The sequence below is a fragment of the Etheostoma spectabile genome, chromosome 12 (genome assembly GCF_008692095.1).
Source record: "Etheostoma spectabile isolate EspeVRDwgs_2016 chromosome 12, UIUC_Espe_1.0, whole genome shotgun sequence".
In the NCBI taxonomy this organism is placed as follows: domain Eukaryota; kingdom Metazoa; phylum Chordata; class Actinopteri; order Perciformes; family Percidae; genus Etheostoma; species Etheostoma spectabile.
Genome location: NC_045744.1, coordinates 24,097,177 through 24,124,468, shown reverse-complemented (window position 1 = coordinate 24,124,468; position 27,292 = coordinate 24,097,177). Strand labels below are relative to the sequence as shown.

Sequence of the window (27,292 nt, the reverse complement as noted above, 5' to 3'; positions counted from 1 at the left end):
CACCTAGTCCTGGGTCTTCCCCGAGGCCTCCTCCCAGCTGGATGTCCCTCCACCTAGTCCTGGGTCTTCCCCGAGGCCTCCTCCCAGCTGGACGTGCCTGGAAAACCTCCCTAGGGACCCCCCCAGGAGACATCCTTACCAGATGCCCGAACCAGACTGAATCCAAACCGAGCAGTTTGACACTTGCCAATGAATTTGGGAAGCTCGCCGTGAAGTTACCTCTGAGCCGTGTGCAGAGTGACACCCTGTTATTACACGACGACTCTCATGTTTGATACGACTCTAGCAGGGGGAATACCATCAGCGTTTACACAGTGATAGTCAGCAGAATGTGTAATGACCAGGCAGGGAGACTAAGAACTGGTTTCTGTTGATTGGAAAGGACATTTAAAGACTGCACTTTCATGAAAGCTGGGATTTTAATACTCATACGTAATACTTGAACAGAACTGTGTTCATTTTAGACACCTTACTCTTCCAAACTACAGGTTTTTCTGAGACTGTTTCTCCAGTACTGTGGGTCACATATGCGGTTTTAGTTTAAATGTTGTTGGAACTACTTTGTTTGTGAGGGGTTGGACGTGACTGTCCCACCAATGTCATTTTTACTGGAAGCTGAAGCTGTTTGAGCAGTTGCTTAATAGGGCTGGATATTTGTTTGTTGGGTAAGTATTGGATTTTAAATTTCTTTGTTTCTTTCATTCTTTTCTTGGTTTTGGTTTTTTCCATTTAATACTCAGCTTTTTGGAGAAACACAACCCAACGTCACACTGCGTTGGCCAATCATGTAACTGGCAATCAGACTTGTCAGTGTGTTTTGAGGTGTTGTTAGAGTCCAGGAAACATCACTGCCTCTATGACTGCCACAAGAAAGTTATAAAACACCAAGCACTGAACTGCCCGGGAGTTTATATAATCTTGGCCATATTGTTATTTGCGTTATCTGTTATCTATTATCTGTGTTCCTCGCTGTTGTTTGTATTCTAGTGCTTTGCAGGACAAACTGGGCCGTGCAGCTGCACATGTTCTCGAGGCTTGTAGCGGCTTGTTGTTTGGCGTGTGTGCTCAGTGTCTCGTGGGAGGACGGGTCTTTAGCTGCTACAGTATCACAGTCTATGTCTCCTGTCCCCCCAGGGTTGTGGTGCTGAAGCTGCTACACCTTGCCTCAGGGATTACTCGGCCAGACGGTGTCAGGGAACAAACACGGCTGCCAACACTGCAAAACATCACAGCCTAATTCAATTTTAAAGTTAGGATTTTCTGGTTGCTTTTGGTGCTAAGTGCTTATTTTATCCTAGATTTAGTTGTCAGGTGCAAGTCAGATTTTCCGATTTGGCAAAAACAACAAAAAGCAAGCAAACCTATCTACTTTTTCTGTTAAATACTGCTGAATTTGTATTGCTTTTGTAGTGGATTACAGAATGTAATGAAGCATGTAGGTTAAGGAAATTTTCCTTGCATGTTATTTAAAATAAATAAACCTGAGATTTCCCAGATCTTAAGAGAAGAGAGGAGCTCACATAAGTGGGATTGTGCGGACGTGGTCGAGGGAGGGGAGGATTCCATTAGTGATATCAATAAATCAGCCTCAGAAAAACAACACATAAACCGAAGATGCACCGTATTGTAGACTACAAATATGCGTTCGATGTGTGTGTCTGCACTCAGTGCATCTGTGCATTCAGGCCGCAATCCATCAAACATGTTCACACACACACACACACACACACACACACACACACACACACACACACACACACACACACACACACACACACACACACACACACACACACACACACACGCTGAGCTGAGCTAATGGAGATCAGCACGATGCTGTTCATCGCTCTGAGGGAGAAACAAGAGGTCATAAAGTGACATTGGGGAGAGCAGCATGCTGTGCACCTGCAGGCGGAGCTGTGGGGAAATGTCAGCGTCACATGTCCAGGAGACACAGTGGACTGTGGACATATTCTGTTGGACTCAGAGAAGGTTTCATGAGCGGTTGCTGTAATAAAGCCACTGCTCAGGTTGCAAGACACTCCTCCTTTTTCAGGCAAGACCCGCTGTGTTAAGATAGGCCCGGGTATCGTTAAATATTCAATACTGGTGCTGATACCAATACTGGGACTTGATACCAGTTCCTAAACAACACCAGTTTTATAATATTAAAAGAAATTACAACATTACACAGTACGGCACAGTAAGTCTTTATTTTTATTTTTCAGTTGTCTCTGTGTAACGTAGAGTTTTTCCTGCGTGTCTCTAAGCTCCCAGACGTAAGCATGCCTATTGGCCCATTTGACACTTATTTGATTTACTCCTTATGAAGGTATTTCATAGCCGATACAGATACAAATATTTGGTTATTTAAAAATCCGTTATTCCAATGTAGTGTTGCTAACAGGGACGTTGTAGAAGATGGCATAACATGGTTGACCGTCCTTTTTTATTTTATTTTTTAAATTTTCATTAGAATCATTTGTCATTACAAATAAATCTGATATATACTGTATGTATGTATGTGTGTATATGTGTGTGTATGTTTGTATTTATGTGTGTGTATATATATGTATATATATGTGTGTGTGTGTGTGTGTGTGTGTGTTCTACTCCTTAGGTATTGAAATTGGGTATTGAATGACGAGGCATTTTTCGAAAGTTGTTGCTAAGGAGACATTTGAATTCGGTACCCAACCCTACTCTTAGAAATACTTAGTTTTCTCCAAAAACATGGACGTTTGGAAATGAAGACATCCCATATCATTACTGCTAAATGTCACACATACTTGGGATTGTAATTCGGGGGATTTTTGCACGTGAAAGAGCAGGATTCGAGTAAAGACACTCAGGGGAGGAGGAGGGGGGGGGGGGGGGGGGGTGGTTGTTGAGTCAGGACACTCGAGTAAATGGACTGACTGTCCATCGCGGTTGGTCTCGGAAGATGTTTTGACGCACGGCTGTTGTTAAATTACCCGTCCTGCTGATCTTTAAGCCTCAGGAACCCTCTTTCTCTCTTGCATTAAAATCTGAAATTCAAACAGCATGACTAAAAAATAAAAAAATAAAAACATCCAGCCACACGGCAGATATGCAAAGCTGATCCAGAGCTTCGTCACCGGGTTGTTTCTGATCACACGTCGGGAACAGATTGCTGTAACACACACATCCTCCCACAGACCTTCACTTGTCATCTCCACCCTCGGTCCAATTTACACGTCGAGGTGGAGAAAGCAGCCGAGCCGCGAGGCTGGAGGTGCCAGGGAGAGCTGTTTACAGACTGTCATGGAAACGTGTTGACTGTCACATTTAACTTGTTATACCAATAATGTCATGATACTGTTTAATCTATACACCGGCTATCTGTTTAACATAGAGCTGGGCAATATATCAATATTACATTGATTTGGAGATATGAGACTAGATGTTGTCTCAGAATATCTGGATACAGTAAATTAATGTCATTTTTGGCTCAGTGGTAGAGCGGTTGCCTGCCAATTGGATGGTTGGTGGTTCAATCCCTGGTCCTGACACTGAACCCCGAGTTGTTGCACCATCGGTGCTGCACCATCGGTGTGTAGATGTGTGTTAGTGTTTATCTGATGAGCAGGTGTGTAGATGTGTGTGAGTGTGTATCTGATGAGCAGGTGTGTAGATGTGTGTGTGTGTATCTGATGAGCAGGTGTGTAGATGTGTGTGAGTGTGTATCTGACGAGCAGGTGTGTAGATGTGTGTGAGTGTGTATCTGACGAGCAGGTGTGTAGATGTGTGTGAGTGTGGATCTGATGAGCAGGTGTGTAGATGTGTGTGGGTGTGTATCTGATGAGCAGGTGTGTAGATGTGTGTGAGTGTGTATCTGACGAGCAGGTGTGTAGATGTGTGTGAGTGTGTATCTGACGAGCAGGTGTGTAGATGTGTGTGAGTGTGTATCTGATGAGCAGGTGTGTAGATGTGTGAGTGTGTATCTGATGAGCAGGTGTGTAGATGTGTGTGAGTGTGTATCCGACGAGCAGGTGTGTAGATGTGTGTGAGTGTGTATCTGACGAGCAGGTGTGTAGATGCGTGTGAGTGTTTATCTGACGAGCAGGTGTGTAGATGTGTAGATGTGTGTGAGTGTGTATCTGACGAGCAGGTGTGTAGATGTGTGTGTGTGTGTGTATCTGATGAGCAGGTGTGTAGATGTGTGTGTGTGAGTGTGTATCTGATGAGCAGGTGTGTAGATGTGTGAGAGTGTGTATCTGATGAGCAGGTGTGTAGATGTGTGTGTGTGAGTGTGTATCTGACGAGCAGGTGTGTAGATGTGTGTGTGTGTGTGTGTATCTGATGAGCAGGTGTGTAGATGTGTGTATGTGAGTGTGTATCTGATGAGCAGGTGTGTAGATGTGTGTGTGTGTGTATCTGATGAGCAGGTGTGTAGATGTGTGTGTGTGAGTGTGTATCTGACGAGCAGGTGTGTAGATGTGTGTGTGTGTGTGTATCTGATGAGCAGGTGTGTAGATGTGTGAGAGTGTGTATCTGATGAGCAGGTGTGTAGATGTGTGTGTGTGAGTGTGTATCTGACGAGCAGGTGTGTAGATGTGTGTGTGTGTGTGTATCTGATGAGCAGGTGTGTAGATGTGTGTGTGTGTGTATCTGATGAGCAGGTGTGTAGATGTGTGTGTGTGTGTATCTGATGAGCAGGTGTGTAGATGTGTGTGTGTGTGTGTATCTGATGAGCAGGTGTGTAGGTCGGTATTGAACCTACGTCCACTGTGTCCAGGACACGTCGCTCGGATACTATTCTCTCGGTTCCTGAGTGAAAATACTTTTTAATACAAAAAAGATAAATTGAAATCCCATTGATAAGGATTATTTCTGTAATTACAGATGGAAAGGTTTGGACATTTCCAAAAGGATATATGACCCATTTGGGACAGGAGCATTTATTGAAGAGTATTGATTTATTTAGCTTGTTCTTCCTTTTATAAACTATTCATTCCTTATCATTACATTGCTGATTACTGAAGGCCAGTGCTGTGTGAAGCCTGAGTTGGCGGGTGGTGTTAGGTGTGTGATGTGACTCGTTCTTTGTGTGACGGAGTCTATTTCCGTCCAGGTTACGATGGTTGGATCAGATTTCAGACGGTTTAAATGGAGACACCGAGCACGGTCGATGTGCATCCTGACAGCTCGACCACCGACAGAAAACACCGAGCTTCAGGTGGTTTTTCAACAACATCTGCCTGGAAGCATCCGAGCGATGTTGCACTCGGTTATTAATTATTAACCGTGGCCGTCCATGCCAAGTTAAATTTAACCCTCTGAGCCCTGAGGCCATTTTTACAGTTCGTTGTCCGTCTGGGTTTATTTTCTGTAAAAGCTCGTGAAACATCAACCCTGTTGTCTACAGTCAAGATATGAACATCATGTTTTTCAGGACAAACTGAGTTATTAGAATATTTGGGTTGCAGTGAGGTCACTTGCATGTTAAAAATGGTTGTAGGACCTTAACCCTCTGAGCCCGAGACACCCGCCCACGAGTAAAAAAGTACCTCTGATTCATAGTTTAATAACTTTTGAACCATACAAGCGATTTACTCACTTTCGGTTTCGTTTGAATCCTGACGTTTTCGGCTTTACGGCGGTCTTTTCCGGGTCTTTCTAGCCTCTACAGGGGGTTTTCTATCCAGCCTGGAACTTCAGCCTCTTTGGGCTTTAAATCCATACTGTTATATCTAAGATTGATCCACTTTATGTCCATAATTCATCGCGTTTTGGCTCATTTCTGCCGCTGGCTCGCTCCTCCGTCTCTCTATCTGTCTGTCCTGTCTATTTTTCAGGAAGTGCATGCCCATATATGGGAGATAAAAGCACCCCTCTTGTATGGAAGGCCAGAGGGGACAAAAATGCCTATAGACTCTATGGAAGGCCAAATAATGCACTATTTAGACACATATCTGCTTGTATAGCATTGCTGTGGGTGTAATATCAATAATTATGACATTATTATGTTATCATTGGCATAAGTAAATGTCATGAGAGCAAAACGTCTTGACTTTTTTGGAAAAAATGCATGTATTTTGTCAACTGTATAAGTTATAATGATTATTTCTTCACAGTGTGACTCCCAAGACATATGAGAAGTGTTTTAGAGGTTTTACTGATATGTCTGTGATATCAATACATATCTGGAAGATTCATTTATTTATTTTTTCATCTTTAAGGCCCTACAACCATTTTTAACATGCAAGTGACCTCACTGCAACCCAAATATTCTAATAACCCAGTTTGTCCTAAAAAAAAAAAATGATGTTCACATCTTGACTGTAGACAACAGGGTTGATGTTTTACAAGTTATTATAAAATAAATCCAGACGGAAATTAAACTGTAAAAATGGCCTCAGGGCCCAGAGCGTTAAAAACAAATAATTAAATAAAACGGAACAAGAATCTTCGAGGTATGTATTGATATCACAGACAGAGCAGTAAAACCTCTCTAAGCCATTTTCCTCTCTAAAACACTTTAAAAACCCTATTATTGGCTTTACTTCCGTAAACAACAGAGAGCAGACACGGACCACGGAGCTAGCGGCATAAAATCAGCCAAAACGCAATGAAATATGGACATAAAGTGGATAGTTCTTTGATGTAACGGTTTGGAATTAATGCTCAACGACCCTGAAACAGGCTGGAAGTTCCAGGCTGGATAGAAAATCACCTGTAGAGGCTAGAAGGACCCGGAAGAGACCTCCGTAACCGCTAACTTAGCTTTTAGCTGCAATTTTCGGTGAGGTTTCTGTGTTTTATGGTTATTAACTGATTAAACTCTGAATCAGAGGTGCTGTTTGTGCTCGTGGGCAAGGTTAAAATCTACTATCTTTTGACAGCCTGCGTTGACTGCGTCCTATCTAGTCATTGGAAGATAACAGTGCACCTAAAGTGAAAGGATGCACAATATATAGTTTGTTTTTTATCGCCAGGGCTGGACTGGGGTAAAAAAAACAGCCCTTTCAGGACTTTTGAGAACTAGACCAGCCCGCCACAGTCAGCCAGACACCCACCCGCCCTCGCCAACAGAGCGTCAGGTGGATAAGCCGGTTTTTGATTGGTCAGATTTCATAACAGAAGCACGGTAGAAGGGTAGAAAAGCTCCAGGATTCCAGGCGGAGCTAGAGGGCCAAACCAGATCCAGCTGGGTTTACCCGGTCCACCAACTAGTTGTATTTTTGCAGGAGACTGAGAGCAGCATGAAAGCAGAACTGAGCACACTTTAGCATCCGTTCATGTATCTGATCCACAAGGCCAGAGACGTCGGGGGGGGGGATCTGGACTCTCTGTGGGGGGGTGTCAGAGAGGAGGACGCTGTCCAAACTACATGCCATCTTGGACGATGTCTCGCACCCACTCCATGGCTTGCTGTTCAATCACAGGACAAGACTCATTCTCCCACAATGCACCACAGAGCGCCACAGGAAGTCCTTCCTGCCTGTGGCCATCAAACTTTATAACTCCTCCCTCTAAGTGTCTGACACACACACACACACACACACACACACACACACACACACACACACACAACACACCACATACACACACATACACACACACACACACACACACACACACATACACATACACACACACACACACACACACACACACACACACAAACACAAACTTGGAGGTTAAAACTGGACAATATTATCTGTTTTGTTCAATAACACTGGCTTGTAATGTGTGCAATACTCAACTGTTACTATTATTACTATTATTATTATTATTATTATTATTATTATTATTATTATTATTATTATTATCATTATTATTACTTTACACCATTGCAACACCTTAATTATGTTAATTATGTAAATACTGTGTCATAACATTCCTTTAACTATGTAAATATCCACACTCCTTATATTTCTTAATTTATAGTTCTACTATTTATGCAACTGCAACACAGAGTTTCCCTTCGGGGATCAATCTGTATCGCAGTTAATATCGCTATGGCGATATTTAACGACGTTATCGCAAATTTTCCTCATATCGTGCGGCCCTAGCGTGAGGCCGAGTTAATCATTGGCCGTCCTCTTGTGTCCCTCGGAGCCACGGAATAAATCCCTAGGTTTGGCAGAGGAGTGTTTTTTTTTTTTTTTTTTTTGGAAAGGTTTAGCTCTTCAGCTGAGAGCCAGCTGCCCCCCCCCCCCCCCCCCCACATGTTATCACACAGCTGTCATCGGACACTAAGAGCAGGTTAAACTGCTGCGGCCAGACATGTTGTCGGGTGTAGAAGACTCACCTCTGAGGATTTACAGTAATATGACGCCCGTCATTGTGCGACGAGGTAACTAATATCTCTGAAATATTGATGCTGGGTGAGTCTCTCGTCTGGTTTCTCTTCGTTTCTAATCACCTTGTCGTGTTGAAGCGTGACGCCCGCTGATTATCCTGCTCAGAAGTTCCCACGCTCTTCTTAAGCTCCTTTTCTTCTAATCTTATGTTCCTCTCTTTGGTAAATAATTAATGGGAATTTGAAATTGATTTTGGGTATGAGGCCAGGAGAACACATAATGGAAATAGCCATTGGGAAGCGGGTCGATTTTACAATCCCTGATTTGCCGGGTGGGATTAATTAAAATTTGGTAACACTTGAGCTGTAGGTAGCTACAGTGGGGTTCGAAAGTTTGGGGAAAAATGTGTAATAATGAGCATAAAGAAGCCAAGAAAAGATGGAAAAATCTCCAAAAGGCATCAAATGACAGATTTTTGTATAATGTGTCACAAAAAGTTAGATTTTATTTCCATCATTTACACTTTCAAAATAACAGAAAACAACAAAATGATTGATTGATTGATTGATTGATTATTTATTTTCACTACAAAAACATTAAGACGGTATTATATATTACACAAAAAAGATGTGACGGATGATTGCCGAAAAACCCTCCAAGGGGCTTAATAAGTGGCAATCTCCATAAAAACAATAACATTTAACAATTTAAAAAAATTTATGTTATTATGTAAAAAACTAAAAACTAAAACAAACAAGCAAACAACAATAAAAACAAAAACAAACAAACAAAAAATCCAAACAAACCAAAACACATTTAATTTGTATGAAACAACTTAAAAATAGATTTAGAACATAAACCCAAATGGAAAATTCAGAGAACTTAGGAGCAATAATTTGACTCTCAGTTTAAAAAGTTCTTTAGATGAGAGATTATACGAATGTCTAATCTGTCATTTGATGTCTTTTGGAGATTTTTCCATCTTTTCTTGACGTCTTTATGCACATTAACACACATTTTTTACCTTGGGGGCCCAAACTTTCCAACCCCACTGTTCATAAGAGTGACGTGACCCATGAGCCCTGACCCTAACCAACCCTACCCGGATTTTAAGGAGGTTTTTATAAGTTTTGTACTGTTTTATCACTCTTAAAAAGATACCTTCAACTAAAGTGTAGCCATAAATTTATACTTCTTCTCACTCTTTTCTCTTTTTCGATGTTCCCAATTTTCTTTGTTGTAATATTAATATTATTGTTATTTATTCATTGTCTTGGTATTTGTTTATGTATATCTTTTTACAACTTTGAGATGAACATTTTCAGCATATTAATGGTAAAAAAACTCAAAAAGTGACATCTTCGTGCCATGGGACCTTTTAAGCATGAAATGACTACAAAATACAAACCCCAGCAGACAAAACATCTCACTACAACTCGTGTGTGACAAATACATAATACACAAAATATAAGGAAGGGGTTGGCAAACTGAATTATATGAATATTTTTAAAATCACACATGGAAATGTACATTAAAAACTTGTTAATTGGTGATATGATGATGATGATGATGATTAATGTGAATCTATTTTTATAGCAAATATGAAAACATCAATCAATCAAATCTATTGTTCTATTTCTTACATGTGGACGACAGTCTGTAAGTGACTACACGTGTGTGTGTGTGTTTGTTTTCCATGTCTGGCTGTATGCCATTACTCACCCTTGCATCAAATTGAAAGCATTATGATAATTATTACTATTATTAACCTTGCCTCATTATTTTCCATGTAGCTGTTTGTAAGCTGTGTCTCCTCCTGGCCCGCTGCCTCCTAATGAGGCCTTGTTAAAAACATCCACCTCTCTGGCATATTCCTCTAATGAGCACCGCCGTTCTCCGTGCTGATGCACCGCCGCTGCTCCTTTTCCAAAACAACATGGACGCCACATCTACCACATCTGCCCCATCTGCCCCATCTACCACACCACATCTACCACATCTACCCCATCTACCACACCACATCTACCACATCTACCACATCTACCACATCTACCCCATCTACCACACCACATCTACCACATCTACCACATCTACCCCATCTACCCCATCTACCACAGCTACCACATCTACCACACCACTATCACATCTACCACATCTACCACATCTACCACATCTACCACATCTACCACATCTACCACATCTACCCATCTACCACATCTGCCCCATCTACCACATCTACCACAGCTACCACATCTACCACATCTACCACAGCTACCACATCTACCCCATCTACCACATCTACCCCATCTACCACATCTACCCCATCTACCACATCTACCACATCTACCACCACAATCTACCCATCTACACATTACCAATCTACCACATCTGACCCATCTACCCCATCTACCACACCACATCTACCACATCTACCACCAATTACCACATCTACCCATCTACAACATCTACCACATCTGCCCATCTACCACATTACCACATACACATCATACCCATCTACCAACATACCCCATCTACACAAATCACCACACCACATTACCACACTACCACATCTACCACATCTACACATCTACCCATCTACCACATCTACCACATCTACACAGCTGACAAATACCACATCTACCCCATCTACCACATTACCCATCTACCACATCTACCACATCTACCACAGCTCCACATCTACACACATCTACCATCTACCCCACATACCACATCTACCACATCTACCCATCTACACACATTACCACATCTGCCCCATCTACCACATCTACCACATACCACATCTACCCCATCTACACATCTACCACATCTACACACACTACCCACCATCTACACACATTACCACACACATCTACCACCATCTACCACATACTACCCCATCGTACCACAGTACAACATCTACACACAATACTACCAACATCTACCAATTACCACACTAACTACCACATCTACCCCATACACTACACAGTACCCATAACACACAGCTACACAACATCTACCACAGCTACAACACATACACACACGCTAACACACATCTACCACATCATACCACAGCTACCACAGCTGCCCGCTATGGGAATACATTACCACGTACACAGTACACAGTAACCTTCAGGAACACACTTAAAAATGTAATCACAGCTGACACATCACAGTCACATAAACACAGTAACAAGTCACACATCACACATAAGCATCCACAGTACCAACACACAGTACCACATAACACACAGTAACACACAGTACACAGTAACCACTACACAGTCTAACACACCAAGTAACACACAGTAACACACACTACCACAGTACACACACGTAACACACGTACACAAAGTAACACCACAGTAACCACACGTACCATAACACCACGTAACCCAGCACAGTAACACACAGAACACATACACACAGTAACCACAGTAACACGACACAGTAACCACAGTACACACACACAGTAACACAGTACAACACAGTAACACAGTAACACTAATCAGTAACACAGTAACACAGCAGTACCATTACAGAACACACATAACACAGTAACCACAGGTCCAAACACAGTACAACACACCACGGTAACACAGTAACACAGTACACAACACAGTACACACAGTAACACAGTAACACATAACACACGTAACACACAGTAACACATCAACAGCCGTAACACGTAACACCACGTACACACACAGTAACACGTAACACAGTAAACACCAGTAACACACAGTAACACACAGTAACACACGTAACACAGTAACACTAACAGTACACACAGTCTAACACACGTAACACACACGTAACACACAGTAACAACACGTAAACACAGTAACACACAGAACACATCACGTAACACAGTAAACACACAGTAACAACAGTAAACACAGTACACACACAGTAAACACAGTAACACACAGTAACACAGTAACACAGTAACACACGTAACACACGGTAACACACGTAACACAGTAACCACAGTAAACAGTAACACAACAAGTTAAACAGTAACCCAGCAACAGTAATAACAGTAACACACGTACACAGTAACACCAGTAACCACACAGTAACACAGTAACACAGTAACACAGTAACCACAGTAACCAGTAACACACACGTAACACAGTAAACACAGTAACCTAACACAAAAACAGTAAACATAACACACGTAACACAGTAACACCAGTAACACGTAACCCAACACGTAACACAGTAACACATAACACAGTACAGTAACACAGTAAACACAGTAAACAGTAACACGTAACACACAGTAACACAGTAACACAGTAACACAGTAACCACAGTAAACGTAACACAGTAAACAGTAACACAGTAACTACAGTAACACAGTAACACACAGTAACACACAGTAACAAACACAGTAAACACAGTAACACACAGTAACACACAGTAACTAAACGTAACACACGTAACACAGTAACACAGTAACACACAGTAGTAACCAGTAACACAGTACACAGTAACACACAGTAAACAGTAAACCAAAACAGTAACACACAGTAAACACAGTAAACAGTAAACACAGTAAACACAGTAACACAGAACACAGTAACACACAGTAACACAGTAAACACAGTAACACAGTAACACACAGTAACAACAGTAAACACAGTAACACAGTACACACATAAAAAAAAAAACACAGTAAACACACAGTAACACAGTAACGACAGTAACACAGTAAAACACAGTAACACAGTAACACAGTACAGTAACACAGTAACACAGTACACACGTAACACAGTAAACACAGTAACACCAGTAACACACAGTAACACAGTACCACAGTAACACGAGTAACACACACAGTAACACAGTAAACACAGTAACACAGTAAGTACACGTAATCACAGTAACACAGTAACACACAGTAAACAACACAGTAACAGAACACAGTAACACACAGTAACACACGGTAACACAGTAACACAGTAACACAGTAACACAGTAAACACAGTAACACAGTAACACAGTACAGTAACAGCACAGTAACACAGTAACACAGTAACACACAGTAACAACCAGTAACACACAGTAACACAGTAACAACACAGTAACACAGTAACGTACCAGTAAACACAGTAACGACAGTAACACACACCAGTAAACACAGTAACCACAGTAACACACAGTAAACACGTAACACACAGTAACACAGTAAACAGTAACCAGTAACACAGTAACAAGCACAGTAAACACACAGTAATACGAAAGTAACACACAGTAACACAGTAACACACAGTAACACAGTAACCAGTAACACAGTAACCAGTACAGTAACCAGAACACAGTAAACAGTAACACACAGTAACACACAGTAACACACAGTAACACAGTAACACAGTAACACACAGTAACACAGTAACACACAGTAACACAGTAACACAGTAAACAGTAACACAGTAACACAGTACACGTAATACAGTAACACAGTACACGTACCAGTAACACAGTAAACAGTAACACACAGTAAACACAGTAACACAGTAACAACAACACAGTAACACACAGAACACAGTAACACAGTAACACAGTAACACAGTAACACACAGTAACACAGTAAACAACACAGTAACACAGTAACACACAGTAACACACAGTAACACAGTAACACACAGTAACACAGTAACACACAGTAACACAGTAACACACGGTAACACGGTAACACACGGTAACACAGTAACACAGTAACACAGTAACACAGTAACACAGTAACACAGTAATACAGTAACACAGTAATACAGTAACACACAGCAACACAGTAACACAGTAACACAGTAACACACAGTAACACAGTAACACACAGTAACACATGGTAATGCACCAGGAGGCTCGTCTGCGCAGTTAGATGCATTGAAGAGGCCCAAGGGAAGAGTGCAAGATCACTGTGTGTGTGGTTTTGTGTGTGTGGTGTGTGTGTGTGTGTGTGTGTGTGTGTGTGAAAAAATACTCCTTCCTACATTTAGTTTTAATTGTGAAAGATTCCTTTTCTTTATGGTTGCATGCAGGGTTTTCTTCATCACTTTCTTTAAGCAGAGGCGGCTCGTGTAATTCGACACGCCCCAAACTCCCCTGCGCCGTGCGCCTCACGCCGTGTGTCTGGAGACAGTCAGCGTCAGAGGGTTGTGAAGACAACAAGTTTGAAAAACAAAAAGAAAAGTGGAGGTTGAAAAATGTCTGCGTACCCGACTTCTGCAGCCATTAGCTCATCTCTCCTGTAGGCTACAGGCGCCAGGCTATATATATATATATATATATATATATATATATATATATATATATATATAAACTTTTTTTTCAGACCAAGGGGGATCCATATCCCAATAAGAACATACATAAACACAAAAAAACAAAAAAACAAAGCCTTCCACAATGTTCAGTGTCTAATATACAGACATGTTCGCCAATGGGTCCTCAGTCTGGAGGAGAATCTGACAGAACTACGTACTGGGTCAGCCAAAACAGGGATTATGTCCTTTACTGACTCAGATACCCTACACATACATCTATACATCAGGTTGCTTAAAACAGCCGAGCAGGTAGGTACCCCAACGCTGACAAACATATGGCTTGCACTGGAGTTTATTGGAGCATTCAACATCAGCCTCATGCTGTCATTATCATTATATATATATATATATATATATATATATATATAATATAGTCTATAATACATACAAATCTTGGAAATTCTTTATCTGGTCTGCATATCAGTTGAGGTTTACAATAGATTTTTGGCTGTTTAGTTGTGCACCAAACCAAAAAGAATAAGAGGCAATTTTCAAACTGTTGAAATTTGGCAGTTTTGCCAACATTAAGACAGATTATTATTATATATACAGTATATATACAGTATATAAATATATACTGTATGTAGAAGCTTTAACAGGTATATAGAGCACTCTCACATGCATTTTTATACTTCTTCGATACAAATTGTTTTTTATGTTCTGTGAAACAAATCCTAAACTAAACTCATGGACCCAGAGCGGTGGAGACTCACTCAGACTCAGATTGCGCTCTGGGAAAGCCTCCTTTTAAAATGTCAACTTGCTCTCAATCTTTCCTCTCGAAATGTGCTCTTAGTGCAGCAATTTCACTGCAGAGGGAAACAGCAGCAGAGCACTCGACAGCTTTCCTCTCAGCGACGGAACTGTCTGTTCGGAGGGTTTTATCAGCGCTGACACGTTTGCGCCTCGAGTGGAAGAGCCAGAGCCGTTTCTCTTTCTAAAAAAAAAAAGTGGAAAACCGAGACAGGAAGCAAAGAAACGGGCTACAAGTTAATTTAATCACCATCACACCGTCACATCGTTGTCTCAGTTTTTCTTTAACTCAAGAGGGAGCTGTAAAAGAAGCGTTTAAATACACATTTCAGTGTTTAGATTGTAGAGAGACCTTTTAAATTACAAATAGAAGTCGCATTCTCCCATTAAAGCTGCAGTAGGTAAGACTTATAAGACCCATTTTCTGTCATATTTGCTGAAACTGACCCTATGTTCCAGTAGAACTACATGAAGCAGGTCATTTTAGAACATATCCAGCGCCTATTGGCTTTAGAGGAAAAGGGGGGGGGGGGGGTGAGAAGTTGGCTAAGACCTGGATCTTCACAATCCTACGTACGGCACCTTTAAAGTGGTTAATGTGAGCAGAAACCCAAATGAAACATGAGAAAATGTCACCATGGAATATCCTGGAATAATGAAGCCGTCTTCACATTTATTTATTTTTGTAGAGCAAGTGGTTTTATAAGATTGGAAGCTGAGTCACCAATGTTGTGTTTGTTGTATTCTGAACAGCTCCGTCTGCCTATAAAACACCGGATTAATCTGCAATATATAATCTAAACAGGAAGTAGTGGGATGTTTTTGTAGCAGCTTCGGTGGTGAATGTGTGTGTGTGTGTGTGTGTGTGTGTGTGTGTGTGTGTGGTCTTGTTTAACTGTTTTCATGGGGTCCAAAAAGAGTCCAGGATACTTGTGGGGTCCCGAGAGCTTTTTGGAGCCAAAATGCTGGAGCCCACAACTTTAAAGGGCTGTTTCAGGGTTAAGACCTGGTTTTAGGACTAGGGTTAGAATTAGGTTATGGCGTGGGTGAGAGTGAGGGTTAAGGTTAGGCATTTAGTTGTTATGGTTACGGTTAGGGTAAGGGGCTAGGGATTGCATTATGTCAGGGATGGGTCCCTACAAAGAGTGTGTGTGTGTGTGTGTGTGTGTGTGTGTGTCAGACCAGATGCCTCAATCCACATACATTTGTGCACTTGGTCTGCATTTGGTTTTCTTTGGACCTGTTGGTTCCTTTAAAGAGACGTCATAATGCTAAACCGTTTCCTGTTTCAGCTTAGCAGTGTAACGTTCAGGTGTCCACATGCTGTGTAGAGTTTTTTAGTTGCCTTTAGTTCTCTTAGGGCTGCGCATCACCACGGATTTCCTGAATCGATTCCGATTCACAAGATCTGGTAATTTGGTTAAAAAGAAACCCATATATCAGATATAGACATTTTTTAAAGGGGTCCCGAGGACAACGGGAGGGTTATTCAACTTTTGTTTTTGTTAAAGAAGGAAATGAAAATCCCAATACTCAATACCATCGAATCGCAGTAAATGAAACATTGCATGGTGAACAAAATGAATCGGGACCAAAAGCACACGGTCCCAGCCCTGATGTGGTAGTAGTTTGGTGTTCTGGCGTTAACCGGCTGATAATCCAGCATCGCCCGTCAGAGGACACGCTTTAAAAGCCAGACATCTCCTCGCCTGAGCACCTTATCACCATTTATTGATCGACAACTTTATCAGCTGCTTACAGCAACGGGACAGTCTGCTCGCTGTGGGGCAATAAAAACTGCCCCCAGTGACCTAGAGACACAGAGACATTAGAGACAGAGAGACATCGGAGACAGTCGCAGATGCAAGGGGCCTGTCCAGACTCGTCTGTGGCTGGGATTACACCCTCGACACACTCCTCACCCCCTCTGGGAGTAGACTGGAGAAACCCAGTTCCCATCAGGGGCGGAGCCAGACGTTGTCCACACAACTCAAATCTAGGGGGGGGCGTTCAGGGTAACACTATATATCCAGCTCTTTGATAACAGGTTGCCTAAAAATCAGTTCATCATTTGGGAAAGCGGCTGTTTTTGATGCTTTTTTAAATTTTTATTTTTTATTTTTCTTTAGCCTTTCAACTGTTCTCTGGACATTGATGATGCTTTTCACAATTTCCAAAAATTTTTGGCACTTTATGGCAGTTTTTGGCACTTTTATGCTTGTGTCAGCAGTTTTTACCGACATTTTTGTTGTCTTTTGTCAATGTTTTTGTCTCTTTATTTTCCATCCTGTTCTCCGATTCTCTTCCTCATTCTGAAACCAGAACACAGCAAATGTTGAGCGTGACTCATTTTCACTCCTGACACCTAAAGAGAGGCAAAAACTGTCTGATGTCTCTATTTTAAAAGTTCCATAACAAAGGAAGGGATGCAGGTCCAGTCAGAGAGACTGAGGGGACAGGTATTTAGAAAACCTTCAAAGATTTGGTGATCCAGAGAAAAAAAACAGGGCTTAAGACCCAGAAGCCACCCCCCTCTGTTTGTGGTATCTCACCCTCTGTGTGTGTGTGTGTTTCAGGTCGCGGCTCAGGCCGTGTTGTTCATGTGTATGAACACGGCGGGGATCTTCATCAGCTACCTGTCGGACCGCGCCCAGCGGCAGGCCTTCCTGGAGACGCGGCGCTGCATCGAGGCTCGGCTGCGACTCGAGACCGAGAACCAGAGACAGGTGAGCCCACGACATGACGAAGAGATGAGAACTCTGCTCACATTTGCTGGTACATAAGTTAACGTTATCCAGAGGATGAATCCTCTTTGGGTGTGCGTTGACTGTTCCTCAAGCTCCACCACAGGCACACATTTTAGACCTGATGTCACGTAACGAGATGACATCATCACGACCTGAAAGACCCGAGCTTTGGCTTTCTGCTGCAAAGTGAATGAATGCTCTAGCTTTTATGGCTTTTATTTTGGACCGATGTAACGGGATCATGTAAGCAAGACTACAGCCTGTTCTATTAGAGTTGAAGTGCCCATTCTGGGATTTGGGGGGTTGTTTTGTGTCTCTGGTGCTTCCACACACATACAAACTCGGAAAAAAACACTATCCATGGTGTTTTGAGTGAGATCCGGTTTCTGAATGTCCTCTGTCTTCAGTCTCCTGTTCAAAATCTGCACGGCTTTCTACGTCACTAAAGACAAAGTGGCTAACCGTTGCATGCTAGCTCATTCTCAATGGCAAAACACTGCTTCAACACCCACTAGCTGACCACAATCTCCAAAGAACTACTTCCTGTCCCTGTTACACTTCCTGTCCCTGTTGTGTCCCTGGTCTAGAAGAAGTCTCCCAGCTGATCCTGCCTTGGACTGACCAAAGCTGGAGAAAGAGTTATCAGCTGATGGATCTTACCGAGCTACTGAGCATGTGCAGCTCCCAACAAAGATAGGATAGAAGGGAGATGTCTCACTCTGGAGATAAAACTAGAGAGATGTCTCACTCTGGAGATAAAACTAGAGAGATGTCTCACTCTGGAGATAAAACTAGAGAGATGTCTCACTCTGGAGATAAAACTAGAGAGATGTCTCACTCTGGAGATAAAACTAGAGAGATGTCTCACTCTGGAGATAAAACTAGAGAGATGTCTCACTCTGGAGATAAAACTAGAGATGTCTCACTCTGGAGATAAAACTAGAGAGATGTCTCACTCTGGAGATAAAACTAGAGAGATGTCTCACTCTGGAGATAAAACTAGTGAGACGTCTCACTCTGGAGATAAAACTAGAGAGACGTCTCACTCTGGAGATAAAACTAGAGAGATGTCTCACTCTGGAGATAAAACTAGAGAGATGTCTCACTCTGGAGATAAAACTAGAGAGATGTCTCACTCTGGAAATAAAACTAGAGAGATGTCTCACTCTGGAGCTAAAACTAGAGAGATGTCTCACTCCGGAGCTAAAACTAGAGAGATGTCTCACTCTGGAGATAAAACTAGAGATGTCTCACTCTGGAGATAAAACTAGTGAGATGTCTCACTCTGGAGATAAAACTAGAGAGATGTCTCACTCTGGAGATAAAACTAGAGAGATGTCTCACTCTGGAGATAAAACTAGAGAGATGTCTCACTCTGGAGATAAAACTAGAGAGATGTCTCACTCTGGAGATAAAACTAGTGAGATGTCTCACTCTGGAGATAAAACTGGAGAGATGTCTCACTCTGGAGATAAAACAGAGACCCAAACACACAGGGTGAAAACAGGATCTGCAGCAATGTGCACTACAACAACAATCTGGTGTTTTTAGAAAATGAAACAGGGAAACCTATTCTGTTACAACCTCAACATACAATTATGAACCTGAAATGGAGCATAATATGAGTGCTTTACAGGTAGGGTTGGGTACCAAAACCCAGTGGGAATATGGCACTGGTGCCTAAATGATCGGTATCTCCCGCACCAACTAGCAACGGGGATTTCGGCGCCTCATTTCGGTGCCACTGACATCCCTGCGCTGCTCTCTGATGCTCTGACACAGACGTTACAGGCGATAGAAGCATCGCTGGATGGAACGCTACTTAACACTCATTCAATCAAATTAAATACCTTTTATTCATAGAATCAAATCATAACAAGAGTTCTCTTTACAGCTAGAGTAGGTCTAGACCACACTCTATAATTTACAAGTCGTTTTGTGCTTTTTTTAAAAACCATTTTGTCATTTTAGCACGGGTATCGGAATAAAACCCCACGATACGCTGCCCTAGTTACAAGATGTTTACCGTCCAACAACTGGCCCACCAAAGCAGCCCAAACAACACAGTAAAACATAACAGAACCTTGTGTTTTTACTTCCTGTCGTTTAGCAACGGAGATCAGTGCGGTGAGACTTTGATGAAGGAAGCACAGCGATTGGCTGGATTTCAGTTGACAGGCCCGAACGTTAGCAGCTCGGCTAACGAGCCTGATGAGAGGAGAACAACACGGACGCCGCTGCATCGATCCGCCGCTCGCACACACACACACACACACACACACACACACACACACAGACACACACAGACACACACACACACACACACACGCTATGTTTACGCAGCGGAGTGGAGACTGTAGGACTCTGGGAAGCCACAGGAAGCTTTTACAGCGTCGTGTTTCCTGGAAGGGTTCGGCTTTGAGGAGCTTTGGGAGGGTTGCAATGGAGAGAGATGGGGCTCCATCCCGAGGAGGACACCTTAATGTCAGCCAATCAGGGCCTGTTATTTCTGTCAACATGCTGGACGAACAGCTGAGCCTCGTTTCTGTCCACAGCACGTTAAAAAAATAGAGTCTGCGTGTGTCTTCTTCCTTCAAGTGTGACAGTGACAGGAGGAAGGATGTGGACAGGAAGTCGAAGCAGAAAGCAGAACAAGGCTGCAGAATTTAAACCTGCTCTAAAAATGGAGTAAATGAACGCGCATACAATGTGAATCTACAACCCAGTCTCATATAAAAACGTACCGTCTAAGGAACAAATCCGTACAATAACAGAAACAGTACTGACAGCTCATTATTTGGACTTTCTCCCAAAATTAAAAAAACAGAACTTTTCGGTTGAGTAACTGTGTCAATGGAAAAAAAAAAACATAACACTTTCTGTTATATTGTAAATTAACAGAAATATAGCTGTGAATCACGTGCAAGGGACAATTTCTGTTCAAATTTACAATCATACAACTGTTAATTTACAGATATTTCTTAGAGTGTACACTGAGTACGTTGGTCCAATGTGCAATAACGTAGAGGCGTTACAATAATGGCCCTTGAATTGTATGACTGTCACATTTGTTCTGCCTGTTCTTTTTCTACAGTTTCGCGTCCAAGTCACGGGACTTGGACATGAGGAGGGTAGTTTGTAGTTACAATAAACATGGCGGACATTTCTCTCATTTTTAGTGAAAAAAAAATCAATATTTTAAGTTAGTTTCTGCATAAAAAATGCATTTTTGGATTACATCTCTGGCGAGAAATATATATTTTATTTTCATAATATTCACTCAGTGAATGTACACAATCACTCGCTTGCTCGTTGCTGCGAATATCTTTCAGATATCGGAATCTACTCTCATCGTAGTTTTCGTAGGTTTCAGTAAATCACATGATTATGAAGTGAAAACTAGAGGCATTGCTAACAATCATGAGTTAACATACTGTTTTCTTTTCTGGAGTTTAAATGGAGCCTTTCAGACAGAGGGTGAATACAGGTATGTTCAGACAGACGATATGAGGACAAAATCATGTAGACATCTTCTAGTAGAAACCAAAACACATGTATGATAATGGAAATGAGCATGATATGGGACCAGTTCAGACTCTTCAACTGGTTGTACTGTAATTAATCAAGACAAACGTACAATTACATTAAATCCACCGGGACTGGAGGGACATTTCCCCTCTTCTTTTATTGCTGACGTCCCTCTTATCAGTGTCTTCTTACTTTGAGATCATTCAAGAGATGTTTCTTTAAACTGTTTTCCCGTTTCTGAAGGGACTCGTTTGCCCAACAGCAGCAGAAGATCTGAGAGTATCATCTAAATGTCCACCACGTGACCATAAAGAAGGCATTCCTAGTGGCAGTTATGCATCTTTTCAGTCTAAACTGATCTTTATTGTTTTGGAATGAAGCTGTTACGGTTCAGTGAAGAAGCACAGATTGTGATTATAGCTCAACGCTGACACTAAATTGGCTTTAAACTGAAAAAAATCGCAATATGCGACAATAATAAAAGCAGAATGAAGGAACAAAGTGTCGGCCAGTGAAACTTTAACACAATCTCGATGAAATGTGAAGATAGACGTTGTCAGTGAGCTGCTGCAGGGCTTTTCTCTCGGCTAAAATCAAGCTGTGCTAATGACTAACGAAGCTAATGTGACACTGACACAAACCAGAGACAATGTCCAGTGGAGCAAACACACACCACAGCCCCCCCGTCCACTCGGCACACTGCAAGAAATGTCCAACTGAGACATGCAGCACTGCTGACGATCAAACACATGCAATTCGGCTCTTTAATTGAATGCTATATTGTGTCAAAAATGTCATTAATCAAGCTAAATCAATTGTATTTCACAGTTATTTTGAGAAAAGGACAGTTAGTGTGAGCTAATGTGATTTGATTCAACACAAAAACAACAACACATGATCGATTCACTGTTTTATTGTGACACCTGCTCCTTCTCTTCAGTCACTCTCTAGCTCACTCGACTGATTGAGCCCCCTTCAAAAGTCTGCCATTTAGACCAGCTGACTTCTCTATTGGCTGTAGCAACAGGAGACGTCTCTTACGTCCTAAAACCAGCCTCTGGAGACTCCACCAGCTGACTTCTCTATTGGCTGTAGCAACAGGAGACGTCTCTTACGTCCTAAAACCAGCCTCTGGAGACTCCACCAGCTGACTTCTCTATTGGCTGTAGCAACAGGAGACGTCTCTTACGTCCTAAAACCAGCCTCTGGAGACTCCACCAGCTAACTTCTCTATTGGCTGTAGCAACAGGAGATGTCTCTTACGTCCTAAAACCAGCCTCTGGAGACTCCACCAGCTGACTTCTCAATGGGCTGTAGAAACAAGCGACGTCTCATACGTCCTACAACCAGCCTCTGGAGAGTCCACCAGCTGAGTCGCAGCAACACCATCAGCTGGTTTGAGTTGAGCTGAGACAGGCCGGTCCAGACCGCTTTCTTCCGACGTTCTGTAACCTGATTGGCTCGTTGCGAATCTCTGGTCTGAACTTGACTTTGGACCGATTTACCAATGTAACCAACTTGGGTTAAAGGTTCAAGGGAGCGTTAAGACTCTGAGGTTTTTAGAAACTAATAAATTATAAATTATAAACATTTCTTTTTAAACAAAGATCCAAATGTGATTATTAGTGGAATCAAAGGCGTCTGCGTAGCTACAGTTTGAACATCAAGCTTCTCCTTTAGTGTCAAACATAGAAATATAAAGCATGAGCTTGTCACAGGATTTCCTTTTTTTGTTAATTCACAGCTTTTTTTTGTTTTTCTGAATTTCAGTTTTTCCGATTTTTAGAGTTTCAGAATATCTGTTTTTCTGAAATAACGAGTTAATGAACTAGTAAAAACAGGGATTTTGTTTTCAAGTGAACGCTTTCGTAAAATAGAGCTCTATGAATGAATATTAAAAAAAACACACAGACTGTACCAAACCACACAGAGCAACCGTTCAGTGGGACTTATGTAAACTCAACATTTCTTGCAGTGAGTCTCCAGCACCAAAGCCCGGAGCATTTTTTTTGCATTAGCAACGCTCCACTGGAATTTTTGTATGTCTGGACCTTAATTTGGGGAAACACGGCTCTGCTTTCCAGCACAGATACCAGGTCAAAATATTTAAGGCCGAACAGTAAAGGCTGACCTGGTTTAATTAGCGCTGTCAGAACTTTTCTTTTAGAACAAATCAGCAGCGTTTCCCCAGACATTGGGCAGTTTTTCATAAAAGAGCAGGTCTAGACCGGACTCTGGGATGTTATTTATCTCCCAGGTCTTTCCATAAAGAGCAGGTCTAGACCGGACTCTGGGATGTTATTTATCTCCCAGGTCTTTCCATAAAGAGCAGGTCTAGACCGGACTCTGGGATGTTATTTATCTCCCAGGTCTTTCCATAAAGAGCAGGTCTAGACCAGGACTCTGGGATGTTATTTATCTCCCAGGTCTTTCCATAAAGAGCAGGTCTAGACCGGACTCTGGGATGTTATTTATCTCCCAGGTCTTTCCATACAGAGCAGGTCTAGACCAGGACTCTGGGATGTTATTTATCTCCCAGGTCATTCTATAAAGAGCAGGTCTAAAGCACAACCAGGTTGACCAAAGTGCTGTACATAGACATGGAACAATAAATAGACAGAATACAACACCAGACAACACCAGGGTTTTAGGGACAACAAGAAGAGACTGGTTTGCAGACCTTAATGACCTCGAAGGAGCATGTGGCTTCAACAGATCAGTGATGTAGACTGGAGCTAGTCCATGGAGGGCTTTAAAAACCAACAATAAAATCTTAAAATCCATCCTAAAAGTAACTGGGAGCCAGTGGAGAGAGGCAGGGACAGGGGTGATGGGATCTCGCTTACGAGTCCCGGTAAGGAGACGAGCGGCAGCGTTTTGAACCAGTTGTAGTGGAGAGAGGGAGGCCTGGCTAACTCCTCCATACAGAGCATTACAATAGTCAAGCTTGTTGTAATCAAAGCATGTGTAACCCTCTCAAAGTCTGTGAAGGATAAAAAGACCTTGAGCTTAGTAAGAAGCCTCAGTTGAAAGAAACTTGCTTTCACAACAGAATTCATCTGCTTCTCCATTTTAAAATCACAATCCATTTTTACACACAGGTTTGTTACAACAGACTTAACATAGGGTTGAAAAATGCCCGGGTCTATTTGTGAGACATCAGAGGTGCCACTGGGTCTAAAAACCATAACCTCAGTTTTACTCTCGTTAAAGTTTAAAAAAATGTAAGGCCATCCAGGCTTTAATATCATTAAAACAGTCAACTAATCTTGCTAAAGAACTACCATCATTTCTTTTGATGGGCAGGTAGATTTGTGAATCATCTGCATAGAGATGGAAGCTGATAGACTTAGACTTAGACTTAGACTTAGACTTCTCTTTATTGATCCTTTTGGGATGACTCCCGCAAGGAAATTGAAAATTCCAGCACCAGTTTTAGCAAGAAAGAACAAATTAAAAAATAGATTAAAAAGAAAAGAAAAGACAGTATAAAGACAACAAAATAACAATAATGATAATAACAACAATAAGAACATTTGTCAAATAAAACAAACAAAAGACCATAAATTATTATTAAAGTGTCAGTGTTGAGTCCAGTATTGAAGTGATAAAGTGATAAAGTACTAGGTGTGCGTGTATGTATGTATGTATGTGTACTGTGTGTATGTATGTATGTATGTGTACTGTGTATGCATGTATGCATGTATGTATATATGTATGTATATATGTATGTATGTATGTATGTATTGTCCTCTGCCCTATTTCCTCCTCCCCCCTAGTGAGGAGTTGTAGAGTCTGATGGCATGAGGGACAAAGGAGTCCTTGAGTCTGTTGGTCCGGCACTTGGGAAGGAGCAGCCTTCCACTGAACATGATGTTGTGTCTTTTTAAGATACAAGACCATTCTGACTGATAACTCATGTTTAGTTTTCACAGTTTGAGCTGTTGAACTCAGGGACGAGGGACAGGGTCCCCTGGGTAAATATGACAGGTATAATCACTCATTTGTCCCTCTCGCAGTAAAGCTCATTAATGAGCAGCTGTGACTATGAATTCTTTAATGTAAATCTGTGACTGTGATGGATAAAAAAGGATGAATGAAATTGTTTTTATAGTTTTTTTTGTTTTCTGAAGGATGGCTTTTATCTTATTTTTGTATAGAAAATGGTAAATCTGCAATTTGTACAGGTCTTTTATTCGTTGTGTCAGTAACTCTTGCAGCAAAGTAAGTTACTCGGTGTCCAAAATGAGTTTCTCCTTTGGGAGACTAATAAAGGTACTTTGACTTTGACTTTGAAGGCAGCGATGAAACATCATCTCTGGATAGTTTTTTCATTCAGTGTGACAATGATGAATGAAGATAGAATGGAGAATGAAGAGCGTTTGATTTAATAAAGAGAGAATGGAGCAGAGGAGGATGCTGTCTCCCTCCCTCTCTCTCCGCTGGTGCTCGAGGTCTGAAGAGGCTCTTCAGAGCTCTCAGCAGGCGTCATGCAGTTCCGCTGAATTCACAAAGGTTGTAGGTTCATTTTCACAGTCTGCATCACGAGCCAAACGGGGGGACAAAAACGTCCTCATAGTTTTCACATCAACTGCACAAATGGGTTTTTAAGCACAACATAAAAGCAACCTAAGCCAGAGAGCTTATGATAATCAAACGCTGCAGTCCAACAGGTCCGAACCGTATCAGTTGTTTATTCTTCCCCTCTACAGCCCGGATCAGAGTCAGGATTTTGCGACTAGACAAAACCATTTTAGAACATTTTAGGGGTCTACCGACCCGACCCGACCCGTCTCAGCTCGACTCAGCTCGACTCAAACCAGCTGATGTTGAGGCTGCAACTCAGCTGGTGGAGTCTCCAGAGGCTGGTTTTAGGACGTAAGAGACGTCTCCTGTTTCTACAGCCAATAGAGAAGTCAGCTGGTGGAGTCTCCAGAGGCTGGTTTTAGGACGTAAGAGACGTCTCCTGTTCAACAGCCAATAGAGAAGTCAGCTGGTGGAGTCTCCAGAGGCTGGTTTTAGGACGTACGAGACGTCTCCGGTTTCAACAGCCAATAGAGAAGTCATGATGATGATGATCCAAAGCAAAATTCCTTGTATGTGTCCTCATACCTGGCAAATAAAGCTGATTCTGAATGACATTAGTTGCACATAATAATGCTAAAAATATAATAATTGACATTAAAAAGTGCATGGTCAGGTTGAACCCACAACAGAAACAAGGGGGGAAAAGGGGGCTTTGTTGTATTTCAATTGTATTCAGTTGTATTTTTGGCCCCCTTGTTTTAGCATCATACATCCATAAAACGTACAAACACAACAACATTTACTATTACCAGGTCTCCTTGGCGTCTTTATTGCAGTCGTCTTCAGCTACTGACAATGTAATCCCATCCGCGGTGATATTCGATAACGAGAGCGGCCGCTCCAGCCGTCCTCTCACTCCATTAGAAGGACTATGTCTAGGACTTTAATCCCCTTATGAGACACTCAGACCACAACCGCGTGGCCTAACAACACAAATTGTTTACATGTCCTTTGACTATGTGGCTGCATTATCAGAAGCTAGAGACTCAGGAGTAGATGAAGTGATGATTTGAGATTCTGTGTCTCTCAATGTCCGTCCAGCTGGGTTTGCGATCATTAGCATGACATCACGTACAGGACTTCT

The 27,292-nt window shown here is 41.9% G+C and overlaps 1 protein-coding gene across 1 annotated transcript in view; it reads left to right on the top strand.

The window, feature by feature from the left end:
* Window positions 1-27,292, top strand: part of adcy8 (adenylate cyclase 8 (brain)) — a 127,285-nt gene that overhangs the window by 22,799 nt on the left and 77,194 nt on the right. Inside the window, 1 exon segment of the mRNA XM_032531093.1 lies at window positions 17,923-18,072. Within this exon segment, the coding sequence (XP_032386984.1) occupies window positions 17,923-18,072 (150 nt within the window).